Source organism: Aotus nancymaae, unplaced genomic scaffold (genome assembly GCF_030222135.1).
Source record: "Aotus nancymaae isolate 86718 unplaced genomic scaffold, 86718_ANA_hifiasm-v0.15.2.pri h1tg000014l, whole genome shotgun sequence".
Classification (NCBI taxonomy): Eukaryota; Metazoa; Chordata; class Mammalia; order Primates; family Aotidae; genus Aotus; species Aotus nancymaae.
The window spans coordinates 34,142,720-34,168,831 of record NW_026988425.1 but is presented as its reverse complement, the minus strand read 5'-3'; the positions used below and the strand labels follow the sequence as shown (position 1 = coordinate 34,168,831).

The 26,112-nt window shown below is 43.1% G+C and overlaps 1 protein-coding gene across 2 annotated transcripts in view; it reads left to right on the top strand.

Moving 5' to 3' along the window:
- The window catches only part of AGXT2 (alanine--glyoxylate aminotransferase 2), a 45,411-nt gene extending 25,394 nt beyond the window's left edge, over window positions 1-20,017 (top strand). For both annotated transcript variants that reach the window (XM_012459971.3, XM_012459972.3), the window contains exons 10-14: window positions 3,027-3,159; window positions 4,103-4,194; window positions 7,093-7,242; window positions 14,101-14,199; window positions 19,668-20,017. In XM_012459971.3, coding sequence (XP_012315394.2) covers window positions 3,027-3,159; window positions 4,103-4,194; window positions 7,093-7,242; window positions 14,101-14,199; window positions 19,668-19,775 — 582 coding nt within the window. In that variant the 3' untranslated portion in view covers window positions 19,776-20,017. The remainder of the gene's footprint in view (window positions 1-3,026; window positions 3,160-4,102; window positions 4,195-7,092; window positions 7,243-14,100; window positions 14,200-19,667) is intronic.
- The last annotated feature ends 6,095 nt before the right edge of the window (window positions 20,018-26,112 follow it).

Here is a 26,112-nt window from a genome sequence, read left to right as displayed (position 1 = left end):
GAAAGGACTAATACATGGGAATAATAGGAGTGGGGCATACTATAGAACCGTTGACTGAATTAATACATGCAAAGTGTTATGAACAGTGCCTGACACATCTTAATTAACAATCAGTGGCATTCTTTTCTTTAAAATGTGGAATCTGGATTAAAGGTAGAAAACTGGCAGCCTCTGGGCCCATATTGGCATAGACTGACTTTGAGTTTGAAGCTGACTGCTTTAGGCAGGGCGTGCACACCCATAGTCCCCCCGCTGCTTGCTGTTGTGACCCAGCCTGCTTCTCTCCCTAATGTATGCTCCTCATCTTCAAAGACATTTGAGTTTATGGACCTTAGAACGATCCATCTCTGTACTACTGTAAGATTGTATGAAACTGATACTTCCTCAGTGACTAAGATACTTCCTTAGTGGCTAGACATGGTTTCTTGTTCTACATAATTCCATGCAATTGTAACTGAGTCCAAAGCTTGTACCACTTGCTGCAAGACAGTCAATGAGTCAAATGATAAGGTATTGGGGCAAGGAAGACCACTTTGCTTTAGGGAGCTAGCAAACCCAGAAGACGGCAGACTTGTGTCCTAAAGAACCACCTTAAGCAAATGTGGGTTCCTTTTATGTTAAGAGAAAGGGGAAGAGGAAGGAGGTTGAAGTCGATAGGTGACTGATGACCACAGACATTTGGGCCACAGCAAGGGTAAACGTCTTTGTCCTTGGTCAGGTCACAATACTGTTATAATTTTTTTTTTTTAAGACAGAGTTTCACTCTTGTACCCCAGGCTGGAGTGCAATGGCGAAACCTCAGCTCACTGCAACCTCCGCCTCCTAGTTTTAAGTGATTGTCCTGCCTCTGCCTCCCAAGTACCTGGGATTACAAGTGTGCATCACCACCCCTGGCTAACTTTTGCATTTTTAGTAGAGATGGGACTTCACCATGTTGGTCAGGCTGGTCTTGAACTCCCGACCTCAAGTGATCTTCCCACCTTGGCCTCCCAAAGTGCTGAGATTACAGGCGTAAGCCACGGCACCCAGCCTATAAATTTTTAATGTAACATTGTTACTTGTATGTACACCCTTCTTATCTCCTTAAGGATTCTTTTTAAAGCATCTTTGCTTTAAAGTTAAACTATAAACTAAATTCCTCCCATAGTTAGGTTAGCCTGTATGCAGAGATAAACAAAAGCAGTTAACCTAAAAGACATCACAGGGGAAGGATAAGAGCAAGCTGGTTAGGAGCAAAATGGATTTAGTCATGCCAGGCCCCCTTTCCACTGTTACGCATTGTCGAAGCAATCTGATTTTTCACCATTTATGCCATTTATGTATGGTATTTAGATGGAGTGAAAAAGAAAGATAGGCAGGAAGACAAAATGGATGGATTTTCCATGAGCTCCTTTTATATTATCTCATTTGGGAAAATCAGTCAGCTGCCCAGAGGCTCATAAGTAGGAAGGAGGCAACTCAGGATTCCAGCCCAGGTCTGCCTGACTCCCGGGTTAAGCTCGTCTACGTTGGTCACTATCATCTACTTCTAACCCCTAGAATCTGTCTTTACTGCAGCAGCCTAGAGAAAGTAAGAAAATGAGAAAGGAATCTGAGAAGGATGCTCACTCTTTTTTGTTTTTTGTTTTTTTTTGAGAGGGAGTCACACTCTGTCTCCCAGGCTGGAGGGTAGTGGCATGATGTCGGCTAACTGCAACCTCTTCCTCCCGGGATCAAGCGATTCTCCTGCCTCAGCCTCCCCAGTAGCTAGAATTACAGGTGCCCACCACCATGCCCAGCTAATTTTTGTATTTTTAGTAGAGACGAGGTTTCATCATGTTGGCCAGGCTGGTCTCAAACTCCTGACCTCAGGTAATCCACCCACCTCAGCCTTCCAAAGTGCTGAGATTACAGGCATGGGCCACCGTGCTGGGCCTGGAAGCTCACTCTTTTAAGTGCATGTTAGAATCAGCTTGAAGTGCCCACATCTCTAACCCCCTTTCTGCACTGTGTATATGTGTGGAGAGAGACAGACAGGGAGACTGAGAGCCAGGAAGAGATCAAGGAGCCTTCACCAGAAAGGCTCTGGCAGAAATGTACATGGAGATGTTTGTGTGGCTTTATTTAATCAGGCACTTCTGCCACCCTGTCATTCATTCCGAAAGTGCTTACTAAATGTCTACTTTGTATCAGGCACTGTACTAGGTATTGTGGATGGAGAATGGAAGAAGACACAGTCCCTGTCATCGGATATGTCCACTGGTGATAATAGTCCTCTATGAAAGTCTCTGATGGCAGCATGCCCAGAGTACCTTGAGAGGGAGTCTAAGGCTCAGGAGAACCTTCAGAAGCCAAGTGATGGCAAAGTTTGTTTTGAAGCACAGAAGTCAGTGAGATGAAGAAGTAGGAAGAAGGTCTTCTAGAAAGAGCAAACAGCATGCACAAAAAAACTAAGGTCAACTTTTAGTCCAAATGACAATTTCTAGATTAGAGAAGTTCAACCCTGAGTTAACTGGCTCCACTGGGTCCTCCTCATGACACAGTTCTCAGGAAGGAGAAAGCATCGCTGGGAAGAGGGTGACCAGTTTAACCAGGCGGAAGCATGTGCCCCAGCTCCACTTGACTGACAGTAACTGCTGCTTCATCTATCCTGGGGCAAACCCAGCTTCTCTACTTTTCCACTCTGCTTTCTACAGAGGAGATGCTCATCAAAGATTTTTCATCATAATGATGCCTCTCATATTATTTGTATGACCCTCACGGAGCCTGTGACATATTGTCATATTTCTACTTGATGGATGAGTTAGCAGAGGTTCCAAGGACTTAAGAAACATACCCAGAATTGCACAAAGCTAGAAAATGACTCTTGATACCTAACAGTTCAGGCACAGATTAAGTGTTTTGTCCATGATACTACAGGATGCTGATGATAATGGCTGATGTTGGCCATAATGAGAAGGAGGAGAAAGAGGAGGAAAGGGAAGAGAACAGAAAAGAAAACAGCATTTCTTGAAGGGTTTCCAATGGTTTTGAATTTGTTTTCCCAGGTGCAGACAGGATTTGGAAGGCTGGGATCTCACTTCTGGGGCTTCCAAACCCACGATGTCCTGCCTGACATTGTCACCATGGCTAAAGGGATTGGGAATGGCTTTCCCATGGCAGCAGTCGTAACCACTCCAGGTAGGACCCACAGGCAGTTTGTGTTTGCTTCTGGGCCTCATACATTGAGCTGTAGTATAAAACACGTGTGTTGGAACTGTATGGATTGGAAACTGCACGATGCATTTCCCAAGCAAATGAAAGAGAGAAACTGTCTGCCTGACTGTGAAACAGATGGAAGAAAGTCAGCCCCCCACCTTTTTGTGTGGAGACAGAGTTTTGCTCTGTCACCCAGGCTGGAGTGCAATGGCATGATCTCAGCTCACTGCAACCTCCTCCTCCCAGGTTCAAGCGATTCTCCTGCCTCAGCCTCCTGAGTAGCTGGGATTACAGGTGTGCACCACCATGCCCAGCTAATTTTTGTATTTTTAGTAGAAACGGGGTTTCACCACGTTGGCCAGGCTGGTCTCGAACTTCTGACCTCAGGTGATCTGCCCACGTCGGCCTACCAAAGTACTGGTATTACAGGCATGAGCCCCTGCGCCTCCATCCGAAGGCCAGCACTTTCTGATCTTGCTGTAGGGAAAACTAACTCTCCCATGCCTACAATGTAACGCAGGGTTCCACCACTCTATGGAGGTATATGGAGGAGGGAGAGGGGTTGGAAAAAGGAAAGTTGCCTCTTCCTCTTCTTATAAGAAAGCCAGTCCATTGGGATTAGCTAGAGCCCAACCCTCATGACCTTATTTAACCTAATTACCTATTTAAAGGCACTATCTCCAAATATTCAGGGTTAAGGCTTCAACCATATAAATTTTGAGGAGATACAATTCAGTCCCTAACACCTACTATCAGGTGAATGAGGAGATACAATTCACTCCCTAACACCTACTATCAAGTGAATGAAGGATGAATTGGATAAGATGCCATTTACAACACGAAGTAACTGTAGCCCAAATGGCATGATGAGAGATGACGGACAGGAATGTGTCCTCTTTCCACACCTTCTATTTTCTCCCTCTAGAGATTGCCAAATCCCTGGAGAAACGCCTGCAGCACTTCAGCACCTTTGGAGGAAGCCCGTTGGCCTGTGCGGTTGGATCTGCTGTGCTTGAGGTGGGTTCCAGCTGCCACATTAACCTCACTCATTTCACAAATGACTCAAAACCACACATGCATTAGCAGAACCCTATCATGCTGCATTATTGAAGGGGAGCGTTAATTCATAGTTTATCCACTAAAGTTAGATTTTCATTTATTATTCTGCCTTCTCTCTCTTTTTTTTGAAACGGAGTTTCACTCTTGTTACCCAGGCTGGAGTGCAATGGCGCGATCTCGGCTCACTGCAACCTCTGCCTCCTGGGTTCAGGCAATTCTCCTGCCTCAGCCTCCTGAGTAGCTGGGATTACAGGGACGCACCACCGTGCCCAGCTGATTTTTTGTATTTTTAGTAGAGACGGGGTTTCACCGTGTTGATCAGGATGGTCTCGATCTCTTGACTTTGTGATCCACCCGCCTCGGCCTCCCAAAGTGCTGGGATTACAGGCGTGAGCCACCGCGCCCGGCCCACCTTCTCCCTTTTTAAAGATCTACTTTGGGTGCTTGAAGTATTGGATAAGAAATAATATAGTCCCAGCTACTCGGAAGGCTGAGGCAGGAGATTGCTTGAACCTAGAAGGCAGAGGTTGCAATGAGCTGAAACCATGCCACTGCACTCCAGCCTGGGCAACAGAGCGAGACTCTGTCTAAAAAAAAAAAAAAAAACAGAAAGAAAGAAAAAGAAATAATGTATAATAAACCTCACATACATGGGAAACATAAGAATTTTCCTAGCCAGCTGGTTGCACCGAAATTTCTTTGTTATCTGGGTCGTGATTTATAGATGCTAACTGCTATCCTTGTAATTAGCTTCATGTTGGCCTGGCCTTGTGTATTTTTTCTTCCTTCCTTTTGTTGACTATTATAAATTGAATAACTAAGGAGACACTGAGTTCTCCAAGCTACAGCAAGATAATTCAGCTGTTCAACCCTACACCATTGATTTAGCCTGGATCTCATCTGTTAAAAGAGATTTTTTTTAATGTTCTTGCTAACATGCCTAATATTATTTGCTTAAAGAACTATAACAAATGTCTGGAAGAATGTCGAAGAAGTAAATGATGGTGGTTTTTTGTGGGGAGGAAAACTTGGTGACTGGGGACAAGGGGTCAGCAAGAGTCATTCTGTGTATATACTTTTATACTTGCTGATATATACATGTGTATGTATATATGTACACATACATATATACATATTTATTTATATATTTATTTATTTCTATAGCTTTTGGAATACAAGTTTTTGGTTACTTGGACGAATTGTATAGTGGCAAAGTCTAAGACTTTAGTACACCATCACCCAAGTAGTGTACATTATACCCAATATGTAATTTTTCATCCCTCACCCCCCTTCTACCTTCCCCCTTTCTGAGTCTCCAATGTCTACTGTGTTTCCATAGCTTAGCTCCCATCTGTAAGTGAGAACACTTATTAGTTGCTGCAAAAGACATTATTTTCTTTTTGTGGCTGAATAGTATTCCATGGGGGTTGTGTGTGTTGTGTGTGTGTGTGTGTGTGTGTGTGTACCACATTTTCTTTATCTATTCATCAATTGATGGGCTCTCAGGTTGGTTCCATATCTTTCCAATTGTGAATTGCACTACAATAAACATACATGTGCAGGTGTCTTTTTGCTATAATGACTTTTTTTCCTTTGGGTAGATGACCAGAAGTGGGATTGCTAGACCACAGGGTAGAACGTTTAGTTCTTTGAGAAATCTTCATACTGTTTTCCACAGAGGGTGTACTGATTTACAGTCCCATCAGCAATTACACTCACTGATTTTTGACCATGAACTTGATTTATCTATTCAAAAAAAATTTTTAAGTATTTTTAAATAAAACTAAATAAGTGAATGCTGCCCTTGCGAATTAGTCATCTTCAAATACAATTAAATCATGAGATGAGAAAGTATGGGTAGGAATGTGTCATTTATTTCACTTTGTAGACACTGCCTTTTTCTTTTTTTAAGAGTCTTCTTCTGTCACTCAGGCTGGAGGGCGTGGGCACAACCTTGGATCACTCCGCCTCCCGGGTTCAAGAGATTCTCGTGCCTCTTCCTCCTGAATAGCTGGGATTACAGGCACGCACCACCACACCCAGCTAATTTTTGTATTTTTAGTAGAGATGGGGTTTCACCATGTTGGCCAAGCTAGTCTTGAACTCCTGACCTCAAGTGATCCACCCGCCTCCCAAAGTGCTGGTAATACAAGCATGAGCCAACATTGCCAACTTCTTTTTAAAAGTGCTTTGTTACCTCAACCAATTTAGAAGGTAGAGAAGGTTTAGGTGAACAAATAGGTCTTTAAAAATAACAAGATTTGCCTGGAGTCATGCAATTATTGCCAGGTAAATAAAAATGTAGTATATTCCATGTGTCTTGTCAAGAACCACGGGTGTTTGCTGTGAGTAGAACTTAGATGAAAATCCTTTTATATCTTCTGTGCCCTGGCTCTGGGCTCAGCCAAAGAGGCTAGAGCCCCAGACCAGGCTGCTTTGGCTATGAGAGCCTATGTCTGGCTGAGAGCTGTTGAGCAAAGGTCACCATCTTCAGTAGAGAAAGCACCTGTGATATTGATTTCCTCAGAGCATTTGTCTTATACACGACTATATCCCAGTTCTCAGGAAAGCCTGGCAATAACAAGCCTCAGGATTACAGAATCTACATTTTCAACTGCAGTGAGACACACCTTTCATTTTTTCCTAAATTCTTAGCCAACTCTGAAGGTGAGGGAGTTGGGGGCAGAGGCATGTCTCCTCCCCTAAGACTTCTGTAGTCCTTGTGGTCACACTAGACTTGTTCTGCACTCTGTTTGGTTGAGTTACAAGAGGGTCATGTCCAGTGACTTCTCCACGATTCTCAGTCAATCTTAGAACTTCTGCCATGTAAGGTCATCTGGGGCTTTCTCTCAACAGGTGATTAAAGAAGAAAATCTACAGGAAAACAGTCAAGAAGTTGGGACCTACATGTTGCTAAAGTTTGCTAAGCTGCAGGATGAGTTTGAAATTGTTGGAGACGTCCGAGGCAAAGGCCTCATGATAGGCATAGAAATGGTGCAGGATAAGGTAGGTGCTCATCTGCTCCTCTCTCTCTGCAGCTGCCTGGGGCCAGCAGGAAACAGAGGGGAAAGCATTGGCTACACTTCATTTACTCTCAGGGAGAGAGCCCACACAAACAGCAAGATTTCAGCAAAGCCCTTTAGAGATTAGTAGAGAGTGTTGAGTATGAACAAAATGCTGGCAGATCATCAAGAATTCTAGAGGGATGAGGGAGAGCAGTTGGGAAAAGAAACCAACATTATCCTTGCCATCCTAGGCAAAGCGCAAAGGCAATGACTGAATACTTAGAAATACACGAAAGGGAGGAAATTATTTGGGGAGGAACAGAAGGAAGTAAGAAAGAAGGGCCAGGAAAAGGTTATGGTGAAGATTCGAGGTGGAGATATTAAAGATATATTGGGGTGGTGGTGGTTGTTGTTGCTGAGACAGAGTCTCGCTCTGTCACCCAGGCTGGAGTGCAGTGGTGTGATCTTGGCTCACCGCAACCTCTGCCTTCTGGGTTCAAGCGATTCTCATGCCTCAGCCTCCCAAGTAGCTGGTATTACAGGCACGCACCACCATATTTGGCTAATTTTTGTATTTTTAGTAGAAATGGGGTTTTGCCATGATGCCCAGGCTGGTCTCAAACTCCTGACCTCAAGTGATCTGCCCACTACAGCCTCCCAAAGTGCTGAGATTACAGGCATGAGCCACCGTGTTTTGTGTTTGTTTGCATCCTTGCTTGCTTGTGAATGGATTTAATCTCCCAAGTAACCAGGGAGGAATGTTGCCCTCAGAGACCTCTAACTCATCATAACAACAATTGAACCTAGCATCTTTCCCCAAACCAGAAATTTCTTTCAAGATCACTGTTTCTGTTTCTCACCTTGTACCATTCTCCCAGTTACTCAGCCTCAATGCCACAAAATTATCTGACTCCTCCTCTTCCTTTGTTTCTAACATCAAGACCCATTGATCCCTTCTCTGCCATGTCTCTCAACTCCTTCCCTGTGTTTCTACTGCAGCCCCTATAGTCAATACCCATAGGAAATTATCCCTTTCCTCCATAAAATCAAAGCCTGAGAAGAGCAGGAGAATCTTGGGAATGGGGAGGAATAGCCAGACCAACATCATATCCACAGGGACCCAGTTTTCCCTGGCAATTTCTAGCTCTTTGGTCTTACCATCACCCTACTTTAGAAGAATTGGTGCTCAATTCTTTTACTGTTTAGACCAGACATGGATATAAGACTGTTGAATTCATACCACATGTCAGAGCCAGTGCAAAGATGGGATGTTTAAATAAGATTTGAAAGTCAAGGGAAGATACTAGGAAAATAAACAAAGGTCCCCAGCTCACGGGTCATTTTATTTATTCATTTGTTTTGACCCCAACATGCTTTCGACAATGGAGAACAGCTCACAAGTCATAATGTATTTAAGTGTGTGGACAAGTACAAGAGCTGTTGTAAGGCTCAGAAGAGTTCATCCTAATCTCCCCTCAAAGGGTTCTATCAAAGTTGTCTATACTCCTCAAACTGTAGACTCCAGAGAGGAAAGCCCAATGAGAGAGAAAGAGTCCTTTTTTCTCTGTTCTGAACCCAGCCTCTGTGTGCCCAAAGTCATATGAACAAAGATGTCCATCAAAATTTTGTCTTAGTAAAACACCAGAATCCTGCTCCCAGATGGCCATTCATACAAAAAAAACTAGTTAAGGCATATCCCACTATAATGGCATAGATATGTATTTGACATAGAAACATGTGCAAGCTATATTGTGGAAAAAATAAAACAGGTTTGTCTTAATCCATTTGCGTTGCTGTAAAGGAATACCTGAGCCTGGGTAATTTATAAGGAAAAGAGGCTTATTTGGCTCATGGTTCTGCAGACTATACAAGAAGCATGGGACCAGCATCTGCATCTGGTGAGGGCCTCAGACTGCTTCTGTTCGTGGTGGAAGAAGAAGAGGAGTTGGCATATGCAGAGATCACATGATAAGAGAGAGAAAAAGCAAGACAGCAGGGGTGGGTAGGTGCCAGGCTCTTTTCAACAGCCAGTTCTAGAAGGAATTAATGGAGTGAGAACTCATTATAGAAAGGACAGCACCAAGACATTCATGAGGGATCTGCCCCCACCACCCAAGCACTTCTCATTAGGACCCACCTCCAACATTGGGATCAAACTTTCATTTGAGATTTGGAAGGTCAAATATCCACACTATAGCAAGGTTATAAAATAGTGTCCATAGAAGGAGCTCTTTTTCTCTTCACTGAACCAGCTGTTAGTTATGAGCATGGGCTCTAAGGACAGACCACCTGGATTTAAATCCCAGCTCCTACATCCCCTAATTCTACTCACTGCCCCTCAATGTCGTTCACTCTCCTACATCCAAATGCTACTCAAGCTTTTCCTCAACCATAGAACTCAGTATTCTCCTCTCTATATCTACCAATGGAAATCCTAGTCTTTTTCAAGATCAAGCTCTCCATTACGTCTCCTTAAAGCTTGCCTTTGCCTCCCCTTCATCCAGGAGATCCACCCTTCAGAGAATTCCTCTGGTACTCTCTGTCTAAGGAGCTTCTTTGAAAAGATCTTTCCCACTATGTTAGTCCATTCAGGCTGCTATAGCAAAGTTCTGTAGATTGGATATCTTATAAACAACAGAAATATATTTCTCATGGTTCTTGAGACTGGGAAATCCAAGAACAAGGTGCAGGCAGACTTGGTGTCCGATGAGGGCTCACTTTCTGGTTCATAGATGATGCATTCTTGCTGTGCCCTCACATGGTAAATGAGGCAAAAGAGATTTCTGGGGCCTCTTTTATGAGGGTTCCACTCTCATAACCTAATCACCTCCCAAAGGCCCCACCTCCAAATATTATGCCATCACTTTGGGTATTAGGTTTCAACATACGAATTTTGAAGGACGTGAACATTTACTCTGTGTCACATAATCTGTATTTGTTGACTCACTTTTTATGTATAAATACCTTGTTTTCCTTAATAAGTTTATACTTTTGAGGCCAGGAAACATACAGATGGTAAGAGCTTCGTGTTTGTCAATTAATTTCAGGCCCCTGCAACACATCATACCACAGTAGCATAATTATAACACCCCAGAACTTTGCTATATTGCTGTACAGCATCACCCAGGATTGGTACTCCCATATTCTGTTGGTAAGGAGGTACTGCCCTTTGGACAGCAATTTGTCTGTAGCTCTCAAATTTTAAATGTCTATGCATTTTGACCTGGTGACACGGTTTGAATATTTGTCCCCTCCAAATCTCATGTTGAAATGTAATCCCCAGTGTTGGACGTGGAGCCCAGTGGGAGGTGTTTGGATCATGGGGGTGGATCCCTCATGAATGGCTTGGTGATGAGTGACTTCATGTAAGATCTGGTTGTTTAAAACTTGTGTGCCACCTCCCCACTCCTTCTCTTGCTCCTGCTCTCACCACATGACCTATCTGCTCCCGCTTTGCCTTTCTCCATGATTGTAAGATTCCTGAGGCCCTCTCCAGAAGCAGATGCTGGAGCCATGCTTGCACAGCCTATAGAACTGTGAGCAAATTAAACCTCTCTTCTTTATAAATTACCCAGTCTCGGATATCCTTTACAGCAACACAGGAACAGCCTAACACACCTGGCAATTTCTAGAAATGTGTCCCAAAGAAATACTCTCAAAAGTGTCTAAAAATATGTATGAATAGGAATGTTTGCAGCAACGTTTATAACTGTGTATAATTTTCATTTTTCCATGAAAAACTGGAAACAACCTAAATTGTCAACAATAGGAGACTGAACAACTTACTGCAATGAAACACTAGGTAACCTTTAAGAAGACTAGTTCCAGGCCAGGTGCGGTGGCTCACGCCTGTAATGCCAGCTCTGTGGGAGGCCAAGGCAGGCAGATCACCTGAGGTTGGGAGTTCGAGACCAGCCTGACCAACATGGTGAAACCTCGTCTCTATTAAAAATACAAAAATTAGCTGGGCATGGTGGCACATGCCTGTAATCCCAGCTACTCAGGAGGCTGCGGTAGGAGAATCGCTTGAACCCGGGAGGTAGAGGTTGCAGTGAGCCGAGATGGCACCATTGCACTCCAGGCTGGGTGACAACAAAAGTGAAAAGCCATCTAAAAAAAAAAAAAAAATTAGGTCCAAATATACTGACATGGAAAGATGTTCAAGATATACTATAAATTATCAAAAGGAAATTGCTGAACATTATAAAATGACTTTTTTTAAACATGCATATAGATGTATTTGCATGCATAGAAAAAATATCTGGTTCACACCATATGTCAATAGGAGGTGTCCCTAGGATTAGAATGGGAAGTGAGGAGATATTCTGTTTTACTTTATGCACTTCCAGAACATTTGAATTTTTTTCAAAGATTAATTTTATAATTCTTTAAACATAGATTCACCAAAAAAGATAAACATGAAGCTCCATTATACACTCATGCAGAAGTTTATTACTAGCATGCCCACTTCATTACCAAGCAGTTGGGGCACAGGCATGGGCACAAAGGCCTCAGCAGGCTGCACTGTGGCTGTAGCCTCAGCAGAGTTTCGGATCCTGCTTTTTTTCCCTGGGGATGGCATACAAGATGTTCAATTAGTCATAGCAGTTGAGGCCAGGTAGGGATAAAATGGGCAAGAGAGCCAGGAGGGTGCTGGCCCAGAGCAAGGCTGGGAGGAAGCCACGCAGACTCCATCCATTCAAAACTGTCATGTTGGGCCAGGCATGGTGGCCACACCTGTAATCCCAGCACCTTGGGAGGTCGAGATGGAACACTTGAGGTCAGAAGTCCGAGACCAGCCTGGCCAACATAATGAAACTCTATCTCTACTAAAAATACAAAAATCAACCAGATATGGTGGCAAACACCTGTAATCCCAGCTACTCAGGATGCTGAGGCAGGAGAATCACTTGAGCCCAGGAAGCGGAGGTTGCAGTGAGCCGAGATCGTGCCACTGCACTGAAGCCTGGGTGACAGAGTGAGACTCTGATCCAAAAAATAAAACAAAACAACAACAACAACAAAAGAACTGACCCCCACAACCCAACCTTCCCTCCGGATTACTCCCCAGGGTCCCTCTGGCCTCTGGCCTCTCAAATCATATTTAATGCCCTTCTAGTTCTCACAGTTTAGCCCTAAATCATTTTCATCGTCCCTTTCCAATCAATCGTAAGCAAGAATACAAGATAGCATTTTGGGTTCAATGAGAAGATTCTAGTCTTTCCTTCTCCCTCAGGTCCTTTCTGATCTAATAGTCTGAAAATTTGAACATGTATTTTGCTTATCTTAAGGCTTTAAGACAGACCAAAATGCGCATATCTCTCAAGGAAGCCCAGACTTACTCTGTTCTCAGACAATGACATCTTACAAGAAATGGAGGATTGGGGAAGGAGCTGGATCTGGGGTTGGTGGGAGAAGGAAGTGGATGCCAAAGCCCCAGAGCGAGGGTGGGTAGGAAGTGCGGAGGAGGTAATGAAGCTGGGCATACTGGAGGGGCCCCTCGCCTACCTCACGAGGATCGATCGCAAGGGCTGACCCAGAGCAAGGCTCAGGTCTTATGCATTTAAAACCGGAGAACCAGCCTGGTGCAGAAGCTCAATGGGGCTGGCCTATGGAGAAACAGGAGACCAGTGGCAGCGACAGGTCTCAGCGCTCATCGTGGGAAAGTTAGAGATGCGCTTAACCCAGGCACCTGACGACCATTTTAAAAATGCAGCGGGCGCGGTGACTCATGCCTGTAATCCCAGCACTTTGGGAGGCTGAGGCAGGCGGATCACGAGGTCAGAAGTCGAGATCAGCCGACCAACATGGTGAAACCCCATCTCTACTAAAAACACAAAAATTAGCTGGGCGTGATGGCAGGCGCCTGTAATCCCAGCTACTCCGGAGGCTGAGGCAGGAGAATCGCTTGAACCAGGGAGGTGGAAGTTGCAGTGAACTGAGATCGCGCCATTGCACTCCAGTCTGGGCGACAGCATGAGGCTCTGTCTCAAGTTTAAAAAAAAAAAAAAAATGCAGATGCTTAAGCTCTGCTTCAAATATTCTAATACGATTGGCCTAGCGTGAGACCCAAATACCTGTCGTTTGAAAGCCTTCCAGGTAATGCAGACATGCTGTCAGCATGACATGACTAAGTCAGAGAGAGACGTTTATACTCACGGAGGCAGGCAGACAGGAGATGTATAGAAAGGCTGCAAGTCAGCCCAATGTCTGACTCCACAGGGAGGGGACCTGTTTCTGGTGGCTGGGGATCTGACACAGCCTCTCAGCTCCTGGAGCACTTACCGTTCCTTAACCCTGGAGGATGCAATCTTGGGGGAGAAAGAGCAAGTCCCACTAGCAAGGAAAATGAGGACAAACCGGCTCCTCCTCATCTGTTCCCCTCCCCCCCAGCGCTGCCCAAGGAAAGCTCAGGCTGTTGGTGCTTTTGTGCGACTTCTGAGCCATTTCCTGGACTTTGAAACGAGCCCTTTCCATGGGCAGAACAAAGTGAAGAGTTAAGGAGAATTTCCACATAAAACAGACTCCAAATTTAGCTATTAAGGAGTCAGACCCCCAAGGTAGCCGTTAACAAAGCTAAGATTCACTGGCTATCCCCACAGAACTTCATTTTGTCTTTTGGGAATTTGGGATGAATTGGGATTAAAAACCGACATTTTTAATAACATTCTCAAAAAATCTGGTTCAGCAATTAGCAGCTTTACTTAATTACAGGGGAAGGAGAGGAGAGAGAGAAAGAGAGAGAGAGAAAAAAGAAGGGCATCGATGGCTGGAGGGTTTTTCTTTTTTCCTCTTCAAAACATAAATTCTTTAGCCATTCAAACACAAAATAACAAGCATTTTCAAAATATATTTACAGACAAGCCGTCAGCCTCTTCCCCGTGAAGAAGTAAATCAGATCCACGAGGACTGCAAAAACATGGGGCTCCTCGTTGGCAAAGGCGGCATTTTTGCTCAGGTAAGAGAAACGCTGCTTTTTAACTATCACTCTAGGTAGGAGTCTCCCTGTTGTCCTAATGCTGGTCGGAGTTTCTTCACAACTGTGCTGGGGGACCCAGCCACACGTCATCTAGGGATGAAGCTCAGGTATGCAACAAAAAAAAAAAAAAAAAAAAAAAAAAAAAAAGTGGGGTTGGGCAATGCAGCCTCAGGCCACTAGGAGGCGCTGAGTGAAAATTGTTTGGTCGTCGCCGCAGCTCAGTGGGGTAAAGATAGAGGCAAACAGTTTACAGTATGGATAATAAGAAAGATCACAGTGATGCAATCAATAATTTGTCTCCTGTATAATTACTTCTAGCCCCTGTGAAAGCAATTCCTGCTGTTGTTAGCTCTGCCTCGGGCTCTGACTTGGTGACCCTGATAAGCCTTAGTGGCCTCATTGGCAGCCCCAGGTGACTCCTGTCGGAAAGATGGAGGACCACGTGGGCATAGCCCCTGTTGCCAAACTTGAAATCAGCCACTGCCAGTGTCCTTCACCCTTAGGCTGGGAGATTCAGAAGTCAAGCCCTCCCATTACCTTCCTTGAAAAGCCACGCCCAGCTCCCTGGCCTCACCCTGCACTGCCCCAGGGCTGCAGCTGCTGCTGTGAGTGAAGTGGGCTGCCCCTCAGTCCTTCACAGCAACAGGCCCCTCCCCAGGGATGAGCTCCAGGGCAGAGACTAAAGAGAGAAGATAACTTTGGCTTCTCCCTAATTTCACCTATCCTTTGCCAACTTGTTTTCCCGTTTTAGACATCCCTCATCCTTCCCAGTTTCCCTGCTCCATTCCTGCTTCTCACAATTTCAGTGGATACTGAAATATCTACTTCTTGCCTCATACTTCTCAGAGAAAATTGAAACTATCAGGCAAAAACCTCCATATAAACACTCATCCCCACATCTATTTTCACCTCCTGTGTTAGTCCACCCAGCCTGCTATCACCAAGTGCCATAGACTGGGTGGCTTATACACCACAGAAATTCATTTCTCATAGTTCCGGAGGCAGAAAAGTCCAAGATCAAGGTGTCAACAAGTTCCATGTGTGGTGAGGGCTCTCTTTCTAGGCGGCCATCTTGCCGCTGTCTCCTCACATAGCAGAAGAGGCAAGAGAGCTCCCTGGGCCTTCACTGATCTCCACATGGGTCTGCCCTTGTATTATGTAAATTTTTGGTGCCACAAAAGAAGTAGCACTCAAATATAAATTAAATTTCTCAGCAAGGCAAATTTACTTTCTGCAGAAAGGGTGCTCTCATTAGCCATCTTGCCACGAGAGGGCACTGAACAAAGAAGGCAGGGCCATATATCTAACACTCCACCCTCCTGCTGTGTCCTCATTCCATTGGCTGAAACAGGACTTCACAGCCTATGCTGCACTCTGGTGACTAACAACTTAAAACTTTCCTAAAGAGGTAAAAGCAGAGTAGAACAAAGGAAAAGAGGAAGTAACTTGAATGCTTAGAGAGGCAAAACTACTTCCAAATAAGGAAGAGGAATAAGCTTTGACCTAAGACTCACCTGGGCTTGTCCAGGTACATCAGGGCAAATATCTAGGTTGAAGTGTAGGAACTAAGAAATACACTTATTTCTTCATTATAACTAACAGCTACTTTAAGATCATTAGCAAAAGCCTTAAAGCATATTAACCTTTGAAGAAACTATTATTTATTCGTAATGAACTAAAAGGAAAGCTTTGAAGAGGAACCTTTTATTAATTCTTGTTTCCTACAGCCCTCATGACCTAATCACTTCCCAAAGGCTCCATTTCACAAGACCATCACCTTGGGAGTTAGGCTTCCAACATATGAATTCAAGGGGTAGAGGCACAAATGTCCAGATCATAGCACCTCCTTCCCTGAAGGTTCCAGGAATGAGGTATTTCTCCTGTGCAAATTTAGATCTTCCATCTGTGAGCTTGTTTCTCCAAGCTCCCTCCACCTTCACTCAAGGAAACACCCCATGTTTTCTTGCATCTTCAGCTTTTCCCAACTTCCCCTTTAAACAAAACAGACTTAAAGTTCTCCCAGCCTTAACAACAAAACCAATGAGCACTTCTGTTGGGATGTGCTCTGTGAGTTTTTTTCCAGTCCTGGTCATAAATATTTTTCTGTACAAATCAGATAGCATAATTTATGATTATGAATCCTAAGACATGCAGTTTATAAAGGCATAAGATACTTGCGTACTTGCTTTGTTATTTGGCAGAATTTGTTATGTGCTAAGGAACAGGTGTTATTCTGGGAACTGAAACTATTAGGTTGGTGCAAATGTAATTACGGTTTTTCTGATTTTTTTTTTTTTAATTGCAAAAACTGCAGTTACTTTTGCACCAACCCAATACAATGATAAATAAGATCTAGTCCTTCCTTCATGGAGTTAGTGGGAGAGAAAGGCCAATAATATAGAAAATTACAATACAATGTAGTAAGCTCATCTATAAATATTTTTAAAAAGGTATTCAAGGAGGAGAGAGAAGGGACTTCTAGGCCAGGCTTTCTGGCTAGCAGAATCTTAAATAATGAGATAAACAACCAAAGTGTGCATGAAACATGGCCAAGTACAAAGAACTAACATTGCACACCACATCATGCCACACAGATGTGACTGGCACAAAGGCTTGAGGAGGTCAGTGGAGCTGATATGAAGTCCTTCCTGCTTATCAGGCACTGTCCTAACAGTTTGCATGAACTGACTCATTTAATGCTCCCAACAAGCCTGTGAAATAAGTACTATTATTAGCCTTATTTTACAGATAAAGGAAAAGACACACAGAGAGGTTAAGTAATGACAGAACCAGGATCCAAACTCAGGCAGTCTGATTTCAGAATCTGTCCTCTGAGGAGGGCAAAGCTAAGGGACAAGACTGGAGGCAGGGGGTCCCTCTGGGAGCCAAGGATGGTGTTTGAACTTGAGCCATGGTAGTAGAGATAGAAGAGACATTCTGAGGATAATCCTGGAAAATGCACAGAACGTGGATATGAAGAACAAGAGAGAGTTGAGGAAGAAGCTCTCACATTGGTTTGGGATGGGCAAGAATGAGTCCAGCTTCAAGCATCCTCCTTTCAAGGTGTTCATGAACATCTCGCTCAATCTACGGATGCTTCTTGACTTACAGTGGGGTTACATCCTGCTAAATCTCTCCTAAATTGAGAATATTTAAGTCAAAAATGCATTTAATACACCTAACCAACTGCACATCATAGCTTAGCCAGCAAACCGCAAATGTGCTCAGAACACTTGCATTAGCCTACAGTTGAGCAAAATAATCAAACAAAGCCTATTTTATAATAAGGTGTTGAATATCTCATGTAATTTATTGAGTACTGTACTGAAAGTGAAAAACAGAAGGGTTGTATAGATACTTGACGTACAATTTCTACTAATGTGTATCACTTTCCCATCATTGTAAAGTCAAAAAACTCCTGTCAGGAATCATCTGTAAAAGTCTATAGTTCAGACGTAATGACTAAAGATCATGATCTGTGGGTCATCAGCATTTACGTGGTGAGATGAGGAAATCTCCCAGGAAGTCTAATGTCTAGATGAGAAGCTCAGTGAAATGAAGATAGAAACCTGCACAACACTGACATTTAAAGGGCATGAGTGGCTGGGCACGGTGACTCACACCTGTAATCTCAGCACTTTGGGAGGCCAAGGTGGGAAGATCACTTGAGGTCAGGAGTTTAAGACCAGCCTGGCCAACATGGTGAAACCCTGTCTCTACCAAATATAAAAAAAATTAGCCAGGTGTGGTGGCACACACCTGTAATCCCAGTTACTCAGGAGGCTGAGGCAGAAGAAATGCTTGAAACCAGGAGGTGGAGGTTGCAGTGAGCCAAGATGGTGCCACTGCACTCCAGCCTGGGCAACAGAGTGAGACTCCATCTTGAAAAATAAAAATAATCAAGGGCAGGAGAAGGAAAAAGCCTCCCAGGTAGAGGCTGAAAGGGTGGACAGGTATTAGAAGAGTAAGAAGAGTGTGAGGTCATGGAAGAAAGAGAGGGGAGAGATTCAGGAAGTGGGGTGGGAATTCCAAAGAGTCAAGTGCAGAAAAGGCCAGAGAGGATGAGGGCTGGAAGATGCCCAGTGGGTTCCACACCTGCAGGTAACTTTAGTAGAGTGGTGGCAGAAGATTGACAGGGCAGAAATCAGACTGCAGCTGATTGAGATGTGAATGGGGGAAGGGCAAAGTAATAAGTAATGGCCAATAAGCACCAACAAGTCTTTTTAATAGTATGGATAAAAGCAGGAAGAAAGCATTTGTGAGATAGCTATAGGGGACAAGGGGGTCAACACAGCTTTGTATTTGGTGTGGTCTCGATTAGGGTTATGAGAGCTTTAAGCCTGCTTGTTTATAGGCTAAGGGGAAGCTGAGGATGCAAGAGGACAGAGGGATGTTTCCTGGAGTGAAGGTGATGGGAGAATCCAAGGTCAAGGGCATAGGTGGACAATTTAGAGTTGAACAGTAAAGACATCTTGTTCTCTGAGCCTTTAGGACAGGTTATAAAAATGGATGTGGGAGCAAACAAGTTTACCTTGCCTGACAGCTTCAATTTTCTGAGAAGTATGAGGAATGATTGTCTATGAAATACAGGGAGAGGCACAGGAGTTGAGTAAGAAAATTGAGAGGAATGATAACGGTTTCGATTGAGAAAGGATGCTGACAGTGGACAAGAAGAGTTGGGAGGACCCACAGAAGTTGGAGACCCTGAATATCTAGCGGTGTCGCTCAGCCTAGCTGTGTGATTTTTCTCTAACACGTCTCAGCCATCTAGATTAGAGAAAAGTCATTCAATAAAATATTGCATTAGGACTGGGATTGGCTGTATGAGTGCAGCAGAATAAGGGTGGAAATGCAAGCAAAATGAAGGGCACGTGCAAGCCCAGTTCAGCCAACGCTGTGCTCCGAGCTAGGTGGAAAGGAAGGAGGAGACCTGAGTGGGGCAATAGACCTGAAGACAACAGATCCCAAAGTTTTCATGAAAAGGAGAGCTGTAGTGGGAATCAGACATTGAGTTACTCCTGGTGAAGAGGAGGCTCATGGCGTTGGTGTGAATGGATGCAGAGGGGCGGACATAAAGATTCTGGGAGTTGTGGCAATAAGGCAGTGAGAAGCGTGTTTGCTGGGTTGCACATATGGACATGGAAGTCACCCTGGGAAGATACGGAGTATAGAGAGGGGCCTAAGACCTCAGTGAAGGTGTGGAAAGACCAGGAGGTAAATACTTGACAAACAAAAACGGGGGCAGAGCCAGATTGTACAAGGGTTTGTATGGAGACTGGAGAGTGAAAGGCCTGGATCCTGCACTGAGGACGGAGGAGGATTCAAACCGAGAGAAGTATGAGAAACGTCCTAAACACTAGGTTTTGGATTTTTAGTTTAGTGCATTTCCTCGAAGTCGTGTTTGATTCTCTGATGATTTGTTTTTCCATTTTCCTGTGTCTTCTCAGACATTCCGCATTGCACCCCCAATGTGCATCACTAAACTAGAAGCTGATTTTGCAGTAGAAGTATTTCGTTCTGCCTTGACCCAGCACATGGAAAGAAGAGCTAAGTAACATTTTCAGAAATAAAGAAAACCGCAAGTCTGAAGAATGTGCCTCTTACATTCAAGGGTGAATTTGAAGAATTTCAGAACCATTGGTATCCGGAGAAAACCTGCAGCTCTCCATAGGAGCTGTGAAAGACATGGATGACTGCCTACCAGCCATATTTGTTAGCAGAGCCGGTCCGTTATTCAGAGAAAAGATCTCCCTAGCTCAAAGAATAAATCCTAATTAGTTTATGTTAGGTATGGTAATTTGATTCCTCTTTGCAGTGATTGGTCTATGCATGAATATGTGATGTATTTTTGTCCAATGAATTTTGAAGAAAAACCTTTTGGTGAAGGTGCCTTCAGGGAAAGTTTTCTTCACACCTCACTCTTCAGCTCAAGGAGAGATGTCTTCTTCTTGCACTGAAAACACCATATGTCCATGATGAGATTCCTGGCACCATGTCAGTCATCTTGAAGTCATGAGGAAAACCCTGTTTGCTGAGGTTGGAAGGTGGGTTGGAAGCCAAATGCTGAGTGATGTCAATGAACCATTCAATCATTCCTGGACCCACCCTACCTCAACACTGCTTGATATATGAGGTAATAAATTCACTGGACTGCATAAGACTTTTTAAATTTTTCACTATTACAGCCAAAAGCATCCTGAGAAATGCTGCAGAAAATACCCCGCAAGAAACCACAGTCTCCCTCTCCTTTAACTCCGTTAAAACATCTATCAGAGCCTTCTTTGCTTGTCCTTACCTACTACCAACATCCCACTCTGGTCTGAACCCTATTACTCCTGTTGGAATACTCTCCAAAACCATAATTTCCCAAACTGTAGTCATTAGAATACACACATATATTTTCTCCATAGAGGTGTACTACTTGTCTTAGGTGTATTTTTCCTTAATTTGACTTTTTTACTTAGATGTATAGCAAACTTTCTATAATTTCAATAAATGATAAATCAATACTACTTGTCATAAGTAGAAAGTAACCATAAAAACAGAGTAAACAGAAAACAATGTAATTCAGTTTTAGCAAGATGCAGTTTTTGCAAATGTTCTCAGCCTGAATCCTGTTCTTTCTTTGTTCAAAAGGGATATGAGAGAGTATGTGAAATGCCAGGCAAGGTGGCTCATGCCTGTAATCCCAGCACTTTGGGAGGTCGAGGCAGGCAGATCACCTGAGGTCAGGAGTTTGAGACCAGCCTGCCCAACATAGAGAAACCCTGTCTCTACTAAAAATACAAAAATTAGCTGGGCATGGTGGCACATGCCAATAATCCCAGCTATTCGGGAGGCTGAGGCAGGAGAATCACTTGAACCCAGCAGGTGGAGCTTGCAGTGAGCAGAGATTGTGCCCATTGCCCTCCAGCCTAGATGGCAGAGCAAGACTCTGTCTCAAAAAAAAAAGGAAAAGAAAAGAAAAAAGAGAGTATTTGAAACGTGTTAAAAATATACTGGCAGCTGGGCATGATGGCTCACTCCTGTAATCCCAGCACTTTGGGAGGCTGAGGTGGGCAGATCACGAGGTCAGGAGTTCAAGACCAGTCTGACCAACATAATGAAACCCCATCTCAACTAAAAATACAAAAAATTAGCCGAGTATGCTGGTGTGCACCTGTAATCCCAGTTACTTGGGAGGCTGAGGCAGGAGAATCGCGTGAACCCAGGAGGCGGAGGTTGCAGTGAGCCGAGATCGCTACATTGCACTCCAGCCCAGGCGACAGTGCGAGACTACATCTCAAAAAAAAAAAAATACTGGCAAACTGAGACCTTCTCCTAAACAAACAGAATAGGGTCTGGAGAACTGAAGGGAAATCACTTTCTCAGCATGTGATTGAATGCATATCAAAAGTTGTGTTCCAGTTTGAAGCTAATTGTCCTCATTTTCTAAGCCCTCCCCGCCACCAGGTGTCTGTTGTGCTAACATATCCCACACCTCACTGCCAGATTTGTTTCCATCAGGCATTAAGTGAAACATAGCATTCCCTGGCATAAAATCTTCCAGCAGCTTGCCATTGTACCGTGGATGAGGTCAAAACCTTTAACAAGGAGCTCGATGCTGTCTGGTATCCAATATCCAAATAGAGTAAACATTTAAATGTTCTGTTTGGGCACAGTAGAAATATCATTGGAATAAGAGTCAAATGACCTGAATTCTAAACCCAATTCTTCCCCTTATTTGCTGTAATTGACTTTGGGCAAAACTTTTAACCTCAGTTAGTTCCCAAGAGTGTAAATGTTTGCTCTTCCTACCTTCCAGAGTTGCCTTGGGAATAAAGTGACCCAATAAATGTAACAGTGCTTTGCAAACCAATGACCTAGACAAATAGAAATGTCTTCCTTTCAAGCCACATTTCTTCTCTTTCCTTCACTACCAAATCTTTCTCAAGAGCAGTTTTTGTGCCTCACTTACACTTCTTTGCCTTCTACCCAAGCCCCAACCACTAGGATTTCATTCCTGTTTCTCATTCCTTGGAAAATGCCTTTTCAGAAGGCACCTGGTGACTTCTTTATAACCGAAACTTAATGTTTCCTTTTAATGGTCTTTCTGAACAATTGCTACTTCCTTCGTTGGCTTCTGCGGCATGGTCCTTCTATCTCGGATGGCTTTCTCAGCCTCTTTTCTGGCAACTCCTCAACTATAAGTTTCTGTCCCGAGCCATCTCTTTTTAATGCTATGCTCTCTCCCTATAGGCAACCTTATCCACTTCTGGAATTTCACCTATCTTGACTATGCTGAAGACTTCCAAATATTTATCTTTAGTCCCAACCTTTTTTTCTGAGCTCTAACCCCCAAATTCTAGCTCTCTGGACTCTGTCATTTATATGTCACAGGAACACTTCAAATTCAACAGATTTAACACAAACTCTACTAAATATTATATCTCCTCCAAGAATCCCTCTTTTTAAATTAATGGCACCCTTTTAATCTCAGGCTCACAATGATTCATATCATTTCCCCCCTAAGTTAACTTTCTGCCCTTTATATGACTAAGTCTCATGAATACCTTCTCTGACATTTTTTCCAGTATGACCCATTTATACTAAAACTGCCTTAATTTGGACCATCATCTCCCTAAACTATTTAAACAGTCTTCTAACTGGTATTCTGGACTCCTTCCCAATCCATCTTCTACATGGATACCAAAGTCATTTACTTAACAAATCAATATGACCACGTCTCTTGTCTCCTGAAGCCTTTGGGGTTCCCGATTGCCCATGGAACAAAGTCCAAACTCCACCTATTATGGCATTCCAGAGTCTTCACAATTTGTCACCAAACAAGCTTTTTGAGCTTTATTTCCACCATTTTTTCCATGTCATGTACGTTAGTTCTTTGCTTCTATAGTTCACTCTCCCTGGAATGTTCTTCTCCTCTTTGCCAGTGAAAATTACAGGGTCAGGGAGATTGAACAAGAAAGTCAACACTTACTTTCCAGTTCTTCTTCAAAGCCCTCAACTTCCAACATTCCTTTTCCTCTAAGATAAAGGAAAAGGGAAGAACACTGAAAACACAATTTAGGATAAAATTTAATAAAATATGAAGAGGAAGCAATAAAACTCAAACTTAAAACCAATAATAACAACAACCAATGTCTCTGGCGAAGATCCCTGCTAGTGCCAGGACATCCTCTCCAGGAAGGAGGAAGCTGAGAGATTTAGTCATTCAAATAAATTCACACAACATATTCCTTGTGGTTCCCTGGGTCTTATAGAATCTTGTATATACCTAACAGTATATCCTGCTAGTTTCCCATGTCCAAGGGACATATCAATGTCAAAGTCAGAAATGAAATTCCAAAAGGTAGCCAGGTCCTGAGTCTCTTCTTGACTATGAAGGCTGCATGGCTGTACCCCAGTTCCTGCTCATCGGGACAAACTGCAACTCTTTATTGAAGAGCAGTTGAGGATTAAAGATGAGCAAGTCATCATAGGCTTGGGAGCAGGAAGGGCAAAAATTGTGGCCTTAGAATGCTTATGGTCATTCATTTCTTTCACTGGCTTATAAGCATAATAGATTCTTCCCTCTTTCCATTTGGAATCGTGGGCAGGGGTTTAGCACCCCCATTTTTCTCCCTTCCTTTTTCTGCTCTCCCCACAGGCAGTGGGATGTGAGCCAGCTTACATAAGGCAAGGAGCCCACATTCTCGCCAAGATTTTTAGAAATTTTTTTCTTGTTAAAACTATCTAAAGTGAAGATAATAAACACTCAGCTCAAGTAAACATTTTTTCACACAAGGAACAAATTGACATGATTAGAATATGTATTAAATGATACAGAAATGATACAGAAATGATTAGAATATGTATTAAAATGTTGGCAACTGTTTAAAAACACTTGAGATACCAATGTACTCAGGAGGGAGTAATTTTTTTTTCCTTTTTTTTTTTGGAGACAATCTCGTTTTGTCACCCAGGCTAGATTGCAGTGGCACGATCTCGGTTCACTGCAATCTCTGCCTCCTGGGTTTCAACAATTCTTCCACCTCAGCCTCCTAAGTAGCTGAGATTACAGGCATGTGCCATTATATCTGGCTAATTTTTGTAATTTTTTAGTAGAGACGGTGTTTCACCATGTTGGCTGGGCTGGTCTTGAACTTCTGACCTCAGATTTTCCACCCGTCTTGGCCTCCCAAAGTACTAGGATTATAGACATGAGCCACTGTGCCCAGTTGGGAGTAATTTTTTAAAAGTCCATCATATCAAGCTTTGTTTATATCATTAGTAATAATAATTATTATAAAATACACCTATAAATTAGTAATACTCCTATAAATTAGTAATATTAACACTTATATTACTATTGTAATAATACAACACTAATTATTATAAAATAACACCTGTAATTTAGTAATATTTTATTACTAGAAAATACGATCCCATTTGTATTGTAACACTCCAACTTTAACGGTGTAACTTTTAACTTTCTCATAATTCAAGCTAATCTCAAAATGTATCTCTAAACTATGGGAAGATTTAATTCTTCTTCCACCTTTAAGTTTCACTTAAGTCTCACCTTTCCTTCAAGGAACAACAAAAGAGTAATAGTAAACATGACATTTGCTACTTTCTATCAGAGTTTTGAGATCAGAGAATCGTAGTCATCATTCGGAAGCGGCGTTGAAGACTGCTGGGCCCTGCATCAGTTTTTTTGCTTGTTAATTAGAGCTGAAGCTTCTATTCCAACTGAGTCACAATCAGCAAAAATGGAACTTTGCCCCGTTGAAAAGGTGATGTTGGACTATAACACCCCAAGTATCTCAACAGAAACCAAAGGACCACTAAAAAGAGTAAAGTCACAGAAACAAATGGTTTATTATGTTACTCCCTTTTGGTTCAATGAATAAAGGAGATAAATCTGGGTCTGATTGGTGGCAGATGTAGGGAGTGTTTGGTAGATGTGAAGGCATTGTGAGATGAATCCATGGTGGAAAACCCCATAGATCTCAAAACACACTTTAATCAAGAACAGGGTCAGGAGGATCATTGCAGACAGCAGCTAGTGAAAAAACAAATCTTTAACTGGAGGGGACAACATGATGCAGTTGAAGGAGCCCCCACAAAGTCTCCATTGGATTTGTTTGGGGTAAATTAATCCCCCTGAGCTGAAGCTTCCTTGTATCCAAAAAGATGATCATATGGACCCACTTGAACCCTTCTGAGGATTTAAATAATACACTGGCAGTTTCTCCAATGATACTAACTTTCTCCTTAGGATTCCTGCCTTTTCGCCCAGAAACTCCCTTAGTTGGTGCTTGGCTGTCATCATCTAGTGCCAATGTTTGTTTCTGTGCATATGTTTTATTTCCTTAACTGAACTCTAACTACTGGCAGGGCGACCTTGTCTTATCCTCTTATGCTTTGTGCCTAACACAGTGCTCCTCAGAGAAAGGTAAAAAGTAACACCTAATTGGGAATACATTCTCAGAAATACACGCTTAGACGACTTTATCGAGTGAACATCAGAGCGTGCTTACACTAATCTAGATGGTAGCGCCTACCACACAGCTAGGCCTTGTGGTATAGCCTGTAGCTCCCAGGCTTTAACCTGTACAGCAGGTCACTGTACTGAATACTGTATGTAAGAATTAAAGAAAGAGCCAAAACATGGCTCAAAAGTCAAAGACAGGTTTATTTTCGAGAAATAAACCTGAGAGGGGCTTCTGTCCAATTTTGGTCAGGAGCATTTCTTTTACAGACTATGAGTATATACTGGTTTTAGGGTGAGGGGGCTTATTACAAGCTTGGAATGTTTCTGTGTCAGGGAGAAGTTTTATGGCAGGGTTGAAATGTCACTGGGCAGAGGGGAGGTTGCCTTGAGACTGACATCTTTCCAGCCAGAGGGGG